General features: G+C 31.3%; 1 protein-coding gene across 5 annotated transcripts in view; it reads right to left on the bottom strand.

Annotated features, from left to right (window-relative positions):
- LOC122715200 (DNA-directed RNA polymerases I, II, and III subunit RPABC3) overlaps positions 1 to 20,482 on the bottom strand; it is a 59,670-nt gene that overhangs the window by 11,866 nt on the left and 27,322 nt on the right. For all 5 annotated transcript variants that reach the window (XM_043937180.1, XM_043937182.1, XM_043937183.1 and 2 more), the window contains one exon: positions 17,657 to 17,837. In XM_043937180.1, coding sequence (XP_043793115.1) covers positions 17,657 to 17,837 — 181 coding nt within the window. The remainder of the gene's footprint in view (positions 1 to 17,656; positions 17,838 to 20,482) is intronic.

Here is a 20,482-nt window from a genome sequence, read left to right as displayed (position 1 = left end):
GAAAAAATAAAATAATTCAACAGAAATTATAAAAGAAGAACGAAGGAATAAATATATATTTCTTGCCATTTTTTTTCATTTCAAGATAATCAATCTTTCCTTCCCACGAACCGAGCACAAACCGAGAAACAACATTTTGCCCGGATTAAACTCACCTATATAACCAGTGACGTTTCTTGGAATTTTGCGTTCAGAAAGAAATTGTTAGAAAATTCTTATTACTATACTATTATTACTATAAATCTTATGATTCTGTAAAATAGATTTTAACGATTACAACTTGCAATCAATATAAAATTGATACGTGTGATTGAAGCACAAAATTCTATTTAAAACAAGAAATCGAATAATTTAAAATCACGCCTCTCATTTTTACTGCTTGTCTTGAGACGAACGAAGAAAATATATTCGAATCCGCGTTCCACTTCCTTTTTCACGCGTCGAAGGAACAAGCCCGTGATTCGTCTCGTTGGGACAGATATCCGGGGTACGCGGATGGATATAGGTCACCGCATCGGGAACACGATCGATTCCCAAGGTGGATGGTGGCTATCGAATACGCGTCGAACAAACGGGCACCGCTTTTAGTAGTTTCCGCGCGCGTGAGCGACCTTCACGCGAAATATAATTAGCGCTAATTATTGAATGCGCGCGGCTCGCCACCGTCCCTGAATTTTCATCGATCCTGAGAGAAGTGGAAGAGAAATAGAGAGAGAAAGAGAGAGAGAAAGGAAAGAGGAGAGAGTAAAGCCACCATACGCGCCACCTGCTATTCTCGCGCACGTGTGCTTTTACTTTTAATATCGACGTGAATCGTGTACAGGACACGTTTCATTTCAGGACGATTTAAGAAAGGGATAGTTGACAGCTATATAATCTTATTTAATTAATTTTTAGTTCGATGAAATGATATATATGGTTATAGAAAAAGAATGAAAAATTTATATTTCGCTTTATAGGTTAGATTAACTGCAGATAGATAAAAAAATGCGTAGTTTCAATTGTTTATGAAATAAATTTTTGAAATATTTAAATCAAAGTCAATTAGAATTGGAAAATATATGTTTTTGTCTATGATGTATAAATATTCTAAAGGGATTACAAGACTCTATTTTTAATTTGTAATCTATTTAATTAACAATAAATTGAGGTTATTCAAAACTATATTGTTGTTTTTATTAAATTATTTGTAAAAATAAATAAATAAATAAATAATACGAGAGTTCTATTAAGTTAGGAAAGGGGAAGTGGCCTTGAGTAATCAATTGATTTTGAACGAAAAATGTAGGTCAAGATAAGAGACGGGTATTGCTTCCAATATAAATTTCGAATTTTTATCATTGGAATTTTCAAAAATGAAAAAAAAAATGATCGAAAACATCGTTCATAAAATTTTCAAATATATTAAATCGGCGATAAAATGAATCAAAATTATTATTCTGTAATCTTATATTCATTGTTTCCCAAGTGTGTTCCACTGATAATGGAACAGTCTATGTAACTCACTCTTTTGATCAAAAGCATTATCGATCGCTAATTACCAATTATGAATGGAGTTCTCATGCTAGAAGTAATGACGATAATGCAAGTTCGTAATTAGTTTTTAAAAATTTTTACGATTCCGTAAAGCATGAAAAAATTTATTAGCTGCTTTTAACTGCTTTATTAGCTTAACTTTTAACGTAAAAAATTAATAATTTATTAACACAAATTTTTAGTTAAAATCAAATAATTAAATAAATAATAATTCAAGATAATTAGAGAGAATATATATATTGCATTAATTATAAAAAACAATTATTTCAGTTAATTAATTAAATTACATAATTATTATATTTATAAAAGAATATTGTAATAAATTGTAATAAATAATAAAAAAAATATTGATTCTTCATGCTTTCAAAAAGATATTCTCACGCAACTATTTAAAGTGTATGTATGTACATTTAATTACTCAAGTAATCAATTAAATGCATGGATAATTAACTAAAAGAATTTAATGAATAAAAGAATGCAGCAGCAATTATTTCAACCGCACAGAATCATATAAATTACAATTAAACGTGTAAATCTAAAATTGTATCTTTAACTTGGCATATATATCATACGTGTTAGACGTGACGTCAGCTGGACTCAGTTGATTGTTCGTCGATATTCACCTGCGTAATCGATGCTGCGTTCGACAATAAGCAATAAATTAAATAAAATAAAAAAAAACAAAAGAAAACAAAAAAAATAAGGCTGCCATTTCAAATTATCTCAAATCAAATATATAATTTTTCACTTCAAAAATAATCTAATCCAAGTTACATTTCTCAATATTTATTGCTTATTACTCAACATCATGAAAAATCAAATGATCCAAAATAAAATTAAGAAACAGAGAAATAATGCGATCTTAGATCTGTAAAGATGAAAGAAGGAGCAAAGAGGATGCAACAAGAACAAAATATCGTTTGCCAAATACGAAAGAAGAAGTAGAATCAAATATACAAGAAAGGAGGAGGGGGAAAATGAGATAAAGTAGAAACAGCAGCCTCTCTTGCCAGGTGGACGGAACCTGGGACCGACTTAATCTTAGAACATGTCTTCACTGCCAATAAACCAACAACGTTCTCACCACCACTTTACCCACTGTGCTTTACACTTTCGTCATCGTTGCTGCAAACGGCGCAGCGCGATTCGATAGAACACACAACAAAGAGACATACAAGTTACGACGATCGCGACAGCAGCACACGCAACACACCACGACAAGAAGCGGACTAAAGAGAGGTGTCACACGCAACGTACGCGAAAACTGACACGCTATCGCGACACGATCTCACTCTCTCGCGACATCACGATGATGTGACAACGACAATGATGAACACACTACCGCTGGGAATACATTAATAACGTTTACAATGCGCTACACAAGATTACCAGTATCAGCCAGAGGAAATATAAATCAAAAGATATAAAAGAATATATAAATCGAATTGGAATGACACTATGTAGATAGAAGAAATAAACATAGTGAAGAAAAAGTTGTAATCGAAAAAATGACAAAGCTTATAAAAGACAATCGATGATCCTTCTCTGGCTGACTGGCTACTATGTAAACGCGCTTTCAAGTATCTCGCGCGCGCGGTCGGTTCTTCTCGTTGTCTCATAAAACAACAACGTATCGCGCGAGGAAAGCGCACCTGCGCGCTCCTGCGTCGTTTTCTCGGTCGTGGCCCGTTTGTCCCTGTCGTGCCACCACTCCTCTTGTCCCTCCTAGCTTACTAACCCTCTCTTTTTCTCTGTCTTTACTTCTCTCTTGGAGTATCCAAACCTCTCTCTCTCTCTCTCTCTATATATATATATATCTTTGCTGTCTCTCTCCTTTTCCTGCTCTAACACACACCTCTACACTCCACACTTGCCTCTGGCAGTCGACTGGAGAGGGGGTCACTCGGAGGCACCTTCTCTACCTCTTCTTTCTCCCTACCTTCCCCTTCCCTCCGCCCCGGCGCGGCGCGTCTCTTTCCCCGACAACATCCACGGACGACCCTGTAACACCACCCACCTACCCAATACCCAGCATGCATCGTCGAGAGTCGATTACCGTCGAGAGAGAACCGGGGACGGACTCTTCCACTCTCTCGATACAATCGCGCAGAGACACCAATATGGCCGCCACAGCCGACTAAATTCAATGCGGCGTGCGCGCTTGTTGGGAGATTATATAAGTCGCAGATGATTAGGTGTTTTCATCTATGCCGTCTACGGCATAGCGAATGGCTCAAGTACGTTTCTTTAAGGAACTGGTTTTATGTATAAAGCAATTAAAATTAAAAATACCGTGAGATTTGGAAATGAAATTTAGTGAACTTAAAAAACCTATTGGAGTTACCTATGTAAAAAAATTTTTTAGAGTTTTATTCGAATATATACAATTATGATATTTGAAAATTATCTTTTCAAATATTTTATTGTTCTTTTTTTATTAAAATATATTTTCTTAATATCATCAAGTTATCCAATTTTTAAAAATTTCTATCAGGAGTCAAGTCAATATTTCAATTTAATGTTTATAATAACAAAGATATTATTCTTACTAATATTAATATCCTTGCTCGTATCAATTTTTTCGTGTTTGAACTTTAATTCAATCTAAAAAGGCCATTGAATTCCAAAAAATCGAAAATGTAAACTACGAGTTTTTAGTTCGCCTACGTAAATCTATCCGGAACAAAGATTCAAGTGAGCTTGTATGGTGCAAATCCAAAATTAGACACTGCCAACCGAACACAATCTCTATTATCGAGGCAATCGATTACCTTCGACGCGTGTTGTTGAAGCCAGCCATACAGCGATATTAATAGCTAGATTAGGAAGGACCAACGCAAAGTGATTGTCCACGAGAGAGGTTGGATGCCAGAGAGGTTAATACGATTCAATGATGTTCGAGAAGTCTCGTATTGTTACTGATTACATAAAACAACTTGCCTACACGAAGGAACATGAAAATTTGTGACTATTCCGTTTCTCGTGCTATCAAAATTTCAAATCTGTCGTGAAAGCAGGCATTGTTTTACAAGTAATAAAGTTGATTTGAATGTTGGCACACTGACAAATTTAATGTACGCAGTTGGCTTTCGTTAACAAGAATTGCTCGGGTTCAAAATTAACGACGTTAAACGGAAGAAATAAGTTGTATTGAATCATTTCATATATTATATCTAATAATAGATTTGAAACAATTTATAATAAATTAATAGCTTAAAAATGCTAATAACGAAAAATAAAATTACGAAACAGAAAAGAAATATTTTCAAAACAGTTTGTCATAGCACTTGTAGGCATTAGCTCACGCATGCGCAGTTAATAATTTGAATTAGTCGAATTTCAATTGAATTATAATTTGAGATCCGATTATGATCGACTATGCAATGATTTAATTGTCAATTAATAGAGAATATATTATACAATGGTAGGAATGCCGAGTAGACAAGCTCGTAAACAATAATAAAATTATCCCCAGGGCCTCGGGAAAGAGGTAGGAAATCAGAGAGAGAGAGAGAGAGAGAGAGAGAGAGAGAGAGAGAGAGAGAGAGAGAGAGAGGAAAAGAAGGAATCTAAAAAAACCACAGAGCTCCGAGACCGCAGTGCGTTTCGAAGGCCGCGTCGCCCTGTCTGACCACGAATCGAACTTTTCTACTTAGAAACCGAGCAAGCCGGAGATGCACGAAAGGGTACGAGGCAAGTCGATGCAACACGTGGCCCCGGGAATACGGGAGCGAACATCGTCGCACAGCACAGACTCGATTATTCTAGCTACGAAAGTCCGGAACTGTTACATGCTCCATGTCTCAATGTCATGGCTTCAGTACGCGGGATAAACGCATGGAGGGATTGAGAGTAAAAACAAGATGCGAAAGGAAAGAAGAATTTATATAAGAGAAGAAAACGTGAAAAAGAAAAATGAACGAAATTAGGAAAAAAATAACGAAACAACAAAACGAAATATACACTGATTATTCGTTTACACAGATAAAATTTGTTAGTGGTAAAAAAGCAAATCAATTAAACCAATCAGATTATATCGTCGGGTGATATCCAATAGACAGAAGCAATTTTATAAGACTTGAAATTTTGCGATTAAATGATCCATTAATGATCCCTATTCTGCATATGCATGAACATGCTATCTAATAAGTGACGAAATAGTTTAATAAATCATTTTCTTCTTGTGTATTTTAATTTGTTTGAATAATAAATTTATTTCGAAGTATCGCAATTATGTAATATAATTTTTTTAATGATATGATTTACGTGGTATATAATGTATTTTAATTATGCTTTATTACTTCTAGCCATTATAGCCATTATACAAATATTTTTTTAAATTATCGACTTTTTCAGATTTTAATCCAATTGTTTCTGAATCGTATTCGCGTAACATTCCGACACACTATAAGTAGAGAGAATATGCACGAAAGTAACTTAGTATACTCTCGAGTAGGACAGACAGGTCGAGTAATTGGATCGAGCGACCGAGCTGCGATTGGCAGCCGACTAACAGGCCTGTTTCAACCCCCATCCAGGAAGTGGCAAGGGTTTGAGAGAAATCCTATAATGCTTTGCTTAACTTGACCTTAATTTCAGGGGATACAATCTGATTGTCATTTATGAGTTCTCGGAAATTGTCGGATACGTATATTGCTTTACGGTGAAAAATAGATGAACCGAGCGCCATTTTCTTTCCATCAGAAACCTTTTATCGTTACTGAAACTCTTTGAAAGATAATATAGAAAATACGAAACATTATAAAACGTATTTTAAAATGCAATTTTACCCAATTAAATGGAAAGTTAATGTTAAATTTAACAAAAAAAAATTACGTTTTTACCCTTTTTTAAATTAAAAGAATACATGACTGAAAGAGTGTATTAAAAGCATATATATACATATTTGAATTCAACATAAAGGATAGAAGTCAAAAACTGCATATACTCTCCAATTGTCTTACTTTTTTTTGTCATCAGAATAAACAATAAATAAAATTATCAATAATAAAACAGTACGTAAAATAATTGCATAAAAATTTTTGTAAAAGTTTTATCTTTTAGAATTTATTTTATACTATTTGTATTCTCTATTTGTTCTTTCAAAAATTATTAAATAAATAATTTAGTTTGCTTGTACAATTTTCTTAAAACTATATTTTAACTCTTTGCTTTTTGATTTTTATCACAATCGTGGCAATAATAACACAAAATGACATTGTGTTCTCTTTTCTTCTCTTTTTTATAATAATGTTTCTATCTTTTCCTTTTGTAATTCTATCTGTAAACTGAAAAAGAAGAACACAGGGATAAAATGGCACCTTTCAGTCAATAGAACGACGAAAGAGTTTGATTTCTCAAATATTTCCGCTTTCAAAGTTTCGACTTTCAAACTCTCTTCCCTCGTCGAAACATTTTCTTCCCCATTCAAGCATATTTAACGACCAAGGAAAAGTTTTTTTTTCTCTCCCCTTCATCTCGACATTATTCGAAGAAAAATAAATTGGATCTCGGACAAATGAATTTAAATATTCCCTCCGTTATACATTGCTGGCATTCGATGAGATGACGATAAAGAATATTTGCAAAATAAAATTAGATTTTCATATTTATTCGAAAGAAGAAGAATATTTGAGAGTATTATGTAAATATCTGAGATATGTCAGAATTGGGGAATCTTTAAGAAAACATTTTAGAAATTTATTAAAATTTCCCTTTTGAAGTTATTCTGAAGAAAACATCGGATGGTTGTTGAGAAAGACACCTCTTTTTATCGATTAACTGATAATCAGCTTTCGTTTCTTGCGCGCAGGAGAGACGTCTTTATAACTGGCCAGGCTTAACCTTCGAGCATATTAAGGGCACCATAGTTTGCTCGATAATAGGGCCAAGGATACACCGTCCATCTATGCCTCTGTTCGCTTGAATAATTGATAAAATATCGACGAAATTGCTCTTGGCTTATCAAGAGGCACTCTCTATTCGGGTTGACTGTTAATTTTCTATTACCCTTCTTCAATATGATTCAACTTGGCAAATATGTAACACGTATATCAAACATCCCGTTTTTGACGCGGGAGATTATATTAAAACATTGCTCGAATTCTAAATCATCGTCTCTTATATAATAACGATAAGATTAATCAATATTAATTTCGAATCTTATTCCATCGTACAATTTGAAACGAATAACAAAACTTCTTCTTCTAAATGAAGCCTTTGAGCCTAAATTATTTGATCAATCAATAAACTTTTATTACAGTGTGTTTTTGTGCTTTTACGTTTCTTATGTCACTTTCGAAGCAACAATGTGTTGCTTCATCCCTTCGATTTCTAAACCACGTGACCTATTTCTCTACGGCCGAGAGTATAAACTATTACGTGCACGGTTTTCGAGAAAGCCTGCGGGCTACACGAGTGAGATAGACAAGCGCAACAAGGTCTCTTCCTTATCCGAGAGAAAGAGAGAGAGAGAAGGAAGCAGGGAATTCATGCACGAACGACCATCAGGGGTTGACCTAATTTCACTTCGTAGGTTGGGCCTCTGACTGTCTGACCTTTTCCCAGGAGTGTTCCTGGCAAGGGTACGCGCGTGCGAGTCGCGTACCAGCCAGAGATCGTTGGGAGGACAGAGAGCAACGTGGAACACGTGTACGGCCTCTGCGTGCGCGAGAGAGATAGCAATATGGGGGGAGGGAGGGAAACGAGATTATGCGAGAATACGTGTGGATTGGAAACTAAGGAAAATCGATGATATCAGAGAAGAAAAACGAGTGGACAAATTTATGGATATGGATGTTTTTTTGTAAGATTTTTAGAAGGCTACGAATTAATTATCATACACGAGTATGAAATAACATGGAAGTCTATCCCATTTGGAATGGAATCAATTATTTTTCCGCTACATCAGATTTGTTCGTGTAATAAAAACTATGAAATTATATGAACACCGTCTGAAGAAACGGATTATTAATAGACCTTTTATGTTGATTTTATATCGAAGGATAAGTAGACGTGTTCGATCGGATCTTGATTCAGGGTCAGATTCAACAAGTAGTTGAATTTTACCAGCCAGATTATTCGCAAGTCATACTATTGTTGTTCGATAAAACGAAGAAAACGATGAAATATAGAAAAGCTTGTATAAAATTATTTAAATTTTGACCTATATTTTTCAATATGACAAGTGTCGATTTGATTTTTATCAAATTTAAATTTCAAAACCATATTTCCTCTTGTATAATCTTTCATCACAATATTCATAACTAGTCCAACAAATGTGAATAACAAACTAATAACAAAAGAAAAAAAAAAAACCAATATTGTCCAGAATTCGACCGATGAAAAAGCGGAAATACGTTGANAAAAAAAAAAAAAAAAAAAAAAAAGATGAAACGAAGAAAAATAAAGATTAAATACACTGTCCATAACTATAATTGAATATATTTATTAAATTTAATTCTCACAAATCATCATTTCCTATAACCTATTCCCCTAATTTTAAAAAAAGAAAGAGAAAAAATCAATGCAAAATTTTTCACAAAAATTTCGCAAAAATTCTATTTTAGCAACGAAGCTAAAAAAAAGAAATCTGCGCGAGGCACAGAGTTATTAGAGGAAAAATTGATTGGAAAAAGACGGAACGAGAAACAGGGATTAAGCCATATCCGGAAAAGACCGACGAATGTGCGTAGGTGTACATGTACGCCGTAGGTGGTGGAGGTTCACCAGGCAAGTACGGAACGACCGTGAGGGGGATAAACGAAACTGGGTCACCCCTGGGAACCGAAGAGCCTGGAGCTCATGTCCGGGAACATGACTGGTCAAAGAGAGGAGAAGAGAGAAGAGAAAGAAAGAGAGAAAGAGAGAGAGAGAGAGAGAGAGAGAGAGAGAGAGAGAGAGAGAGAGAGAGAGAGAGAGAGAGAGAGAGAGAATATACCTGGCAATGTACATCGAGTATTTCGGAAACGGAAGTCGGCGCACGCACTGCTATTTACAAAAAGCCGTTCGCTGGAAAATTGCAATAGCGACGAGATCGATTCATGAATTATGCATTACACGTTCCTGACTTATCAATCGGGATAAAAGAATTTTGAAAGGAGTGAAAAGCTGAAGGAATATTGCGATTACATCGAGGGGGAATTGAATGAATTGAATGGGGGAGAAAACATGGGCCTATTGAATTCGCTTGTAAATCGAAATGATGATAAATAATGTTATAGTACGTACTTTGGTCCGTTGTTTCATTAGGAATAATGTAAAATATAATTCAGATAATATTGAAAATGTAGAAAATAATATATATATATGCACATGTTTGATTACTTCATTCATAATAATTTGTTGTTATACAGATTAATCCAAGACAAATGATATTATTCGTGCAAGTTATTCCTCTATACGATATGAAAAATACTATTGTTAGATTGAAAAAAATAACTTTAATTACGCTGCTTTATGAAAAAGTAATGAAACTCTTACACCATTATTATTATAGGAGCAATAAAATGAAAGACTAATTGTCAGAAAATTTATAAATATTTGATATGCATATTTAATGTTTAACTAATTATTTTCTACATTTTTCAATTCACCGTATGTAGGTAAAACGTTCTGACACATAGAACATAGAGAATTTATATTTCGAAGATACGAGATGTGTTCCCAAGTAAACAAGCAAACAGACTTCGTATTAAGTTAATAACGAATCAGCCATAATGATTCGTCGGGAGGAAATATTAGAAGAAAGACCGAGTAATATTAACTCTCTTGACACACGAACATATCTATAAAACATATGAATCACTGTGCGTATTTGCATAGAGAGAGGAAAAGATTCGAGAAATGTCGATATCATCGACGCTAGTTGACCTAGATCACTAGAACGAAAAAACACGATTCGATTACCCATGAACAACATGGATGTTAAGAACGCCAATTCTTAAAATTAAAATTTTTGGTTTTCTTTAAAAAAAATTGTAAATGTATAATAATTTATGATATCGATCAAAAACTTTATTTTATACATATATTGTACATATTTATATATTAAATTAGAAGAAAAATTATCCTAATAATAAAATGATAAAAGTCATCGATTAAATATAACAACAGTGATCCCTTATAAAACATTTTATGAGTTGCGTTCCATTGTTCTATAATGAGAAAATTATAACTCCACTAAATTAATTATATTTAAAGAAAATAACAAAACTATTTTCACATTGCTTTTAAAAATTTTTATTCAAAAATGTTGGATACCTTTCTTTCGAAATCTAATTTCTATTTTATAATAAAATTTATTAAAGATCTAAATGCTATGGATAACATGTATCTATGACAGAATTAGAGACCCTAGTCAGATGTAGAATTGTAGGGACAAAGCAAAGGCTGGAGAACCGTTCGGAATATGGGGGATTAATGTAACATAATCGAATAACTCGAACCACTGTTTCGTCCCCTTCTGCGCTCGCTATATGACGTCAACGAGTAACTCAAGCTCATATATACGCGCTCTCTGCATCTATCACTCTATATCTATAGAATGACTCTCGAGTTACACACACCGCACAAGAGAAATTCCCTAAATGAGACAATAACATTAATAATGGGAACGAGCCATTGAAGATTCAGAGTGACCGTATTTTAGCGTGATGAATATAGGACGAAAAATGGATCTTTTTTATATATAATAATTTTGAAAGAAAAAATATAAGAGCAGTATATAAATAATGACATTGGTTTATATAATTTTATTTTTTGCAAATAATTCTTTATAATTTTTTTTAATTGATGTCTTTATTTAATTTCTTTTAATTTCTGACCTAAATTTGGATACTTTTATAAGATAAAATATAATACTAAAATAATAATAATGAAATTTTAAATCATTGCAATGAAGAATTTGAATTACAAATTAATATCAAAGATAAATTTTTCTACATGATAATAAAGAGTTTCAGAATAAAAGAAGTGAACGAGTAAATTTTTACAAAAACTAAAAATCTATTGATTGTTTTGATAATAAAATTTTAAAATTGTAAAAATTTGAGATATTTATAACTTATCATTTAATTTCACTATAACAAATATTATTAGTTATCAAATTATTGTGAAAGAAAAAGCTGTTTAATATTTAAGGGCATTAATATTAATATTTACTTTATATTTTCATTATTTATTTAAATAATTTAGTTATATATTAAATATAATGGTTTTTGTAAAAAAAAAAAAAAAAGAGATCGAATATATCAAAAATTTCAATTGAAATTTTATTTCACGTGTGAAAAAATATTTTTATAATTTTTTTTTAAATTAATATACTTATTCTTTATACATGGTAGCTGTGAAAAATTATGCAAGCTAAAAATGTGATCAGCTGTTGTTAAGTGGTCGAGATTGCATAATGCTTGCATTACGTGACGATGCATTGCCTTCCTCTTTCCGCTCTTCCAAACAGTCTATATGCAATGTACATAGTGCTTCTAGAGTACAAGGCTACGAGTTGACCACTGACGTACGAAATATTAGTGCATTTAAAACACCTCTATTCTTATTATTTTATTTCTAAATTTATTTCTCAATTTATTTGCAAGTTGCAAATAATATATTCAGTACTGAACAAATTTCTTTAACTTACACATTTATTCTATGTATTAATAATTTTCATATAAAATATCTTTATTATATGTGTTTTATATAATTTATACGAAATATTTTTCAAAATTTCTATTTATTTCATATTTAATATAAAACCAAAAATTTTTATTTTCATAAAACTTAAAAAACTTAAAAAAAAAAAAATAATTAAAATAAAGTAAAAAATTTTCAGAAAATAATTACTTTTTTATTAATTGCTTTCCTTTCGTTCCAATTATTCTGAAAATTTTCATCATCTTTTTTCTATTATTTTTTCAAATTCAAAAATCAACGCACTGTTAATTTCACCGTTTGGGTCATTTAATAAATTTATGTACGCTCCTGCATAGGAAAAACTCATCGATAACACATAAAGAACGTGCTCATTAGACGGAATGAAAACGTTCTTCCTGCCAAAAAGGCATGCTGCAATTCTCGTCGTCCCAACGCGCATCTTATGTAATTTCTTTCCCCACATCCCCCTTGACCACCCTTTTTCACGAGCCGCAACGCGACGTTTTTACAGCGTTCGTCGCACTCCCTCTTTGCCGCGCTCGCGCGAGTTTTCTCGGAACGCAACTTCGAATGACGTGGCGGTTAAATTTTCCGCCAAGTTGCGCGGATATATTTACAACATCAGGACAAATATATTCACTTTGATTCTCTATTCTATGCATATATACTATGAAAAATCCGCTAGATCTATACACAGTACCGTTCAAAAATTTTAAGACATTTGTTATGTTTTTTCAAAAATTAGAATAAAATTGTTAATAAGTTAAATTGTTAAGGATAAGAATTAATTGATATCAATTTTATATGATAATGAAGAAAATTTTATAAAGTATTGTAAAAATACATGGGAATAAAATTAATAATTTTTTTATATGTCCTCAGAATTTTGAAATTATAGCGACTTTACTTCGATGTATATCGAACATAATTGATAGATGCGACACATAATGAAATCGTAAATTAAAATAACTGTGATAATGAGTGATACGATAGTTGTAATCGAATATACTACAGAAAAATATAAATATACCTTGAAAGTCAGGCTATAAAATTCATTTGCGAATTTATGACTTGAAAAATACTTGTTTTATTTATTTTGAATATTGATTTTTATTCATTTTTAATTAAAAGATTTTAAAAATATTTAAATATATGAATTACGTATATATGAATTATGTATTTTTAATTTGTATTTTACATAAATAGTAATATATTATTATACGTGTAGACTTTAAATATTTTAAAAAAAATGAATACTTTATTTCCATTATAAATATCAAATTACTGTTTCGAATTATACTTAATGCCTAATTATTATCTTGATATTTTTGGGGATTCATGGATTCAATGATTTGTAAGTCGACCCTGTGTTTTATAGATAGACTAGAATTGTAGTAGGATATATACAATGCATTAAAACCTTTTAGGTGCAGAAACCTTGAATTTAGAATAGTCTACCTAAAGTTGTGATACTATTGATTTTGTTTGTTAAAATATATACTGTTGTGTTTACTATGTTTCTTATAAAATGAAATAAATCTCATGAAATAAATTTTATTGGATAAATTTTTATACAATAGAAGAATTAAAATTTGCTCAATTTTTCTCAATTTTGGATCTATTTGTATTATAAAAAGCATCAGAAAAAAATCTATAATAACATTTTAAAATCAGAAAATTTTGATTCAATTCAAAAACAATTATTACTTGACAAACATAATCTATTTTAGTTATTTTATTTATTGATTGTCATAAGCTGATCACAGACAGAGAAACTGAGAGTTCATTAAGATTTAATCAGAATAACGCGAAGCAATTATTCCAATTACACTATCGTGATATAATTATCAAAACAGTGAATGTACATATACTATATACGTGCGTTACTGCTTGCATTGTAGATAACAGAAACTATGGTATACATCGTCAATGCATTATTTCCAGCGCAGAATTTTCAATGCATCAGTAAAAGATAACGCTTAATTATCGAAGCATTGAATAGTACTTTTCACATCATGAGGCTATTGTTCCACCATGAATGATAAGTCCTTCAAGTCACTCGGATTTCTATTTTTAATCATCCTAAACGATGAATACTTAATTATTAGAGATTAAATTTATTTCCATGATAAATATGTATTTTTTATTAAGAATATTTAATCATAACAATGGAAATGATGATGTCAAAACAGTACTAACAATTAACACATCTAATAAATGCATAATAAAATAATAAAATCTTTAATGTGATTTCTAATTATATGAACTTTTTGCAAGAAAATTTATTAAGTTTTTTATTTTCTAACTAAGAGAAATAATTAAATTTCAATTCAAATCAATTTTCCAATCATTAAAATTTAATTATAAATTTTAACTATCAATTAAATTAAATGAATAATCATAGTAGTTTAAAAGGCAATTGATTTAAGAAAAATTAATTTTGAAAAAAAGAGAAATGAAAAGAAATAAAGAGAATTGAAATAATTGACTCAGAATTCTAATCGTAAGATAGCGCCCTCTAAGTCTTCGAAGTCAAGAAAGTCTGCTGAGAAGTTGAAGGAATCAGCTGATTGGTCACCCGAGAGTCAGCTGATTTTGACAGCCCGGCCGACCTTGTGCGCATCCTGGCGTGTCGCGCACCATGGACTACTTCAAATATACGATCTATGGCGTTCGCGCATGCGCACTTACGAAATAAACCAAAACTTCTTTTATGAATTTTTGAAATTAATTGCATTTTGAATAAAATCATTATTTTGGTTACGATTTTCATATTTCAATTTTTCATTTCTTAAAATAGTAAATATTTAATTTATTAAATACTTTTTATCTGAAACTTATCTTTTTATCTGAACTTGAGATTTCAATTAAAAAGAAATACGTCGTACTGGAAATCACTTTCATCTTTAGAAACACACCAATACTATGATAACATCGAGTATATTTATACGTTGTTTGGCGAAATAGAGGATTAATTGTATCCATTTGAGGGTTTCTAGTGACCCCGATCAATAATTCATTTCCCACCTGTCACGCCCCTATTTAATAGACTGATGATATCATATAGCGACGTATCGCAATGAATTTGGATTTAAAACCAGTTGTATTATAAAATATCCGAATAATTCTTAGCTTTGCTTATCTATAACTATATCTATATTGTTCTATTGCTTATCGAATAAATAATATCGATATATAATCTATATGATAATGTAAATATTTAAACCACTTTTATAATTCATAATATCAAATTATTTAAAATGAGAATAGCATTTATTATAATTTGAAATTCATAAATTTCTAAGTACAGAATAATTATATAATTTTATAAATACTAAATAGAATTTTATATTTTTTTCCTTAATATTTTTTATGATTTTGTTATTACTTTATCACATTTTTCTTCCATAAAATCATCATAGGGAATCAGCAGGTAAATCAATGGGTTGCTAACGCCCTCAGAAAACTGAGATACCACCAGCTGTGTTCACCCGCTTCATTACCCACCGAGTGAACGCAGAGTGGCTCCCTGTTCTCCGAGAGCCCGTTTCACCATTTCCGTTTCGCTTTTACCGACCGAATGGGTTAAATGATAATTGTATCTTTTTATGGATTGTCTTTCCTCGATGCTTTTTAAAAATAAGATTCGAGGGAATTCGTTTCTTATTAATGTTCAGTTCCTATTCATCATTATATCAATAATATTCATATTATTCCAGTATTGTGTCATCAATTAAATATATGAATATATCAAAATTCATTCCTTTCCTTATAAATAATTTTCTCATAAGAATTACACATTTTATTTCTGCCGAAATAATATCAAAAAAAAAAACTTGAAAAATTCTAAATAAATAAATATTTGATACATATAAAAAAAAAAATATGGCAAACTTTGGGAATTTATTTTTGAAAATTCGAAAATAAATATTGAATACGATAAAAATCTGGCAATAATAAGTAAACATGTATAAAAATTATAAACAAATCACTGCATACAACAATGAGATATAAAAAATGAGGAAAAATCTTACAATATCGAATAATTGTAAATTCAATTCTAAATTGATCAACTGCTACTATTTTCGAAGATAAAACAAGTATTTTAATTTTTCATCAACAAAAAAATAACTTTTTTCGATTCTTAACCAAACTTTTGTCATTAAAATATTATTATGATAGTTACCATTAATATTTTATCTAAAAAATTTTAATATAATATTTAAATTCAAAGTTCAATTATTTAATTTTCATATATCAACTTATTTGATTTTTTATATAAACAACTCCTGTTCATTTTTCTCGTGTTCAATAAACTTTAAAAGAAAAAATATATAAATAATTAAAATGAAAAAATACAGGATAAATATAAATATGCACTTAATATAATAAAATAATTATATATAATCTTTATAAATGATTTAAAATTCCTTTAAGCATAATATCGCAGATTTGCTTATCTTATCGAACGTCAGCTACGCTGCATTCTTCTATTCATAGCAATATAGAAATTAATTTCAAACACATATACAAAAACGGATAGAGTTCGCGCGCACAATTTACGATGGGACCGGTACCGATCAGACATCAAAGTGGCTTTTGCAGCATATATATTGCAGTAGTAAACTTTCAAGGTTAAACGATAAGTTAATTAAATCAGGGTTATCACAGAACAGTATCTTCCACGATACAGCTTTCATCTAACAGTCCGGTCAAGAATTGTTATTTATAAAATAACTAGACAAAATAGAATGTAATTATATATTCATTAAAAATTAATATTTTAAATTTACAATATTATATATATTCGCAAAATTCCAAGAATCGTACATTTCATTATTGCAAAATAATTTGTCATTATATTTCCTTAATAATTTTTACGTTTTAATATAAATTAGTTGTTAAGATATAAGTTAGTTAGATATAAGTTATTATTAAACGCTTATGCTTTTTAATGCGATAGATGCGATAGATATAGTATTAATGCATTTATTTTTTTTTTTTTTTTTTTTTTACATTACCGAAAAACGCTTTATGGTTTTCGGTAGTTTCAAAACTCTCTTAGAACTTCATTGAGCACTGGAAGCGAGCCAATCAGAGATCACAGGAAAAAGAGGGCACGTTTACGCACGTTGACGCGTGTGAATGACGTCACGCATGTGACGTATACATGCGTGATGTACGCATGATACGCCAAGAGATTACAGTGGACCGTAACAGAATAAAATAGCGATACTGATTTAACATATTCAATCAATTTTTTTATATTTTTTAATATTTTTAATCAAATTAAATAATCAATCAATTATTAACTAATAGTATATTTTTAATTGTATTTTCAGTTTATTATTCAGTTTAACTATTCATAAAATTATTACTTAAAAATGTTTGATATTTTATTCTATTAAGTATCACTGAGATATTAATTAAAAAAAAATCAAATTTTATGAAAAAAGTAATCACTTACAGTCTACTGCTGGGTTCATTGCTTGCTTCATCACCTTCAATTCGATAAACCATACCGGACATCACATATTCAAAACTGTCTGCTCTGGAACCGCCTTCCTGTTCTGTCGCGTTCCACTCCCCTCCATCAGGATAACCATCCTCTCTCAAAGTCGTAGCCAGAACCAGACGAAATTTATCACCTGTAAAAGAATTCAGAATAATGAAAATTACTCTTCAAAGGATAAATTAGAAAAAAATATAAAAACATTGAAATTTTTTTATCTTTGTTTAAATGTCAATACGAAAAAATCTGCAATGTCGGAACACGGAAATTGATATCTAATAATAAATCTCAAGGCAACTGCATCAAAAATACACTGGGGGCGTTGCAAACGTTTCGTCACGTTTCCAACGAAATTCACGGTTGATTGCATCTAAACCAATAGAATTATCGTATCTTCATTTTGCTATTTTCACCAACTCTTAGATACACATACATGTGCGCACAATGAAAACACAAGAAACAATCAACGTTTTTCTTTTTTATTATAATATACGTGACACGATACGTTACATTCAAAAAACACGAAAACTGCAATATATCACATCAATTATATGCATTATGCCACTCATTATGCAAAGAATAAAGTAATTCTAAGAAAATTATAAAATTGAGATTTAAATTAGTAGAAATAAAAATAATCAAACAACATAAAAAATTTTTATAAATATAGTTCCGATTACATAAAATATTGCGCTTCAAAAAGCAAATGAAATGAATATATAAAATATACATTGAGAATATATAAAAATAAATTTGATTCTGAAAACAAATATATATCATAATATTAAATTATTCTTATATTAAACAAATTATCAAATATTAATACAAGAAAAAGAATGAAAAAACGAAAAGAAAAAAAATCGAAAAGAAGAAACATAAAATATATAAGAAAAGTTTAATTTATAAATGACAGAACTATTAGCGATATAGGAAACTAGGAGACTAAGTGAAAAAGACAAATGATATTATATTATCGATACAATTATATTAAACACATTAGCACATTAAAAAGAACCCTATATAGATCTATTCAACTAAAAGATAAAACATTAAGAAACCCTCATATAAGAGTGGTTACCATTCCTGGAGAACAAGGGTCAAGGTTAAAAGTCTATGCTGTGTCGATGATACATATAGTATGGTAATCGATATTACCGGCGGTGGCAATGTCGAGGGGAATATAAAGACGAATGAAAACGAAGCTGGAAAAATCTGCATGACCAATTGATCATGTTACGAGACGTATATGGGGTCAGGCTTACATCACGATAATAGCATAACGATTATAGATTATCTAGTTGAATGATACAGGATCATATTATCAGCCCCAGTCATATTAACCAATACGAACCCGGTAAAGGATATGGGCTCGTGTGATTTACAGCATTAACCTTGACACTGACGGCAACACACATCGTTAATTTGCTCACATTAGAGGGATATATTAACACTTTATATTAAATTTAGACATCCGTAGAATGCAAGCTTTCAAAGTCTAAACTTATTAATTACACTGTGTTATAAATATTTGATTCTATTTGAAACATCAATATGATATATATATATATATATATATATATATATATAAGAAAAAATATGGCACACAAAATTATGTTGTAATACATTATGAATAAATGTTTAAGTAAAATTCTGTTTCACGTAAAAAGAATAAAAGCTAAAAATATTATGTAACACATTCAAAAAACATTAACCACCCCCATGAACTGAGCTTAACATGTTCCGGGGTCTATCGAAAACCGCCATCTTGTCTCACGACGTCAACCACAGACAAGAGAAAGAAAGAACTTAACGATAGTTTATATCCATTCTTCACATGATGCGCATCCGTATTTGTCGCGTAGGACATTCTACTTTGTTCTACATTTCAATATTCACACATTTACATTATGATTTGTCTCAAAATGATTTCAGAACACAGTTACAGTCACAACTTAAGATATTTCTTGAATAACTGCATATGACATTTACATTAACTTCGATTTATTTGCAATATTTCATTTCTTTTTCGATGCTTGTATTCGACACAATCATAACACACATTTTAACTTGGCGTAATTCAACATGTCCGTACGTCGTGTAATGTAGGTTAGTCGCGCGACGCGAAACGAAACTGCGTGTACATGTACAAAATCATGGCACGTAACGCGCATCAGCGAAGAAACCGGTAGAAAAAGCGCGCGCGATACGCGACAGGAAGGTAAATGTGAATACACGATGAAACGACACAACGATGATGACCACGACGATGGATGAGCGATACCAGCAAATAAGCATACGATCAGAGAGAGAACACAGACACACACACAGCTATTTCTTCTCCCAGCGAACGAGTATCGCGACCGACACGGCTACGAGTCGTGGACGTTTTGACCTTGGCATTGAACTTATGGGAGCTGCCGGGTGAGGTAGGAGAGAGGAGTGAAACACGAGCGAACGGGACGAAGAGAGGGGAGTAGAACGTGGTACGAGCAAAGCCGGGCGCATGGGAGGGAGATTGCGTCATCTCGCGCAAGCCTGTGCGCCGCGCGTCAATACAGCGGGACTGCCTGGCCCTATGGACTAACCTTCGTTCCCCTTCCCAAACGCAATTCTATCTCACTTTATTCTGCACGATCGACAAGCTCCTTCCTGCAAAATCCATCCCGCCTCTGCTCCTTGCCAACGGTAAACCGGTGATCTCGATTCTTTTTTATAATAGATTTAGATTAGATTATAAATTATATTATGTCTACTAAATTTTTATTTTTTATGAAATATTTG

Source organism: Apis laboriosa, unplaced genomic scaffold (assembly GCF_014066325.1).
Source record: "Apis laboriosa isolate Shangri-la unplaced genomic scaffold, ASM1406632v1 scaffold34_cov151, whole genome shotgun sequence".
Taxonomy (NCBI): Eukaryota; Metazoa; Arthropoda; class Insecta; order Hymenoptera; family Apidae; genus Apis; species Apis laboriosa.
This window is presented reverse-complemented; position numbering and strand designations above follow the sequence as displayed.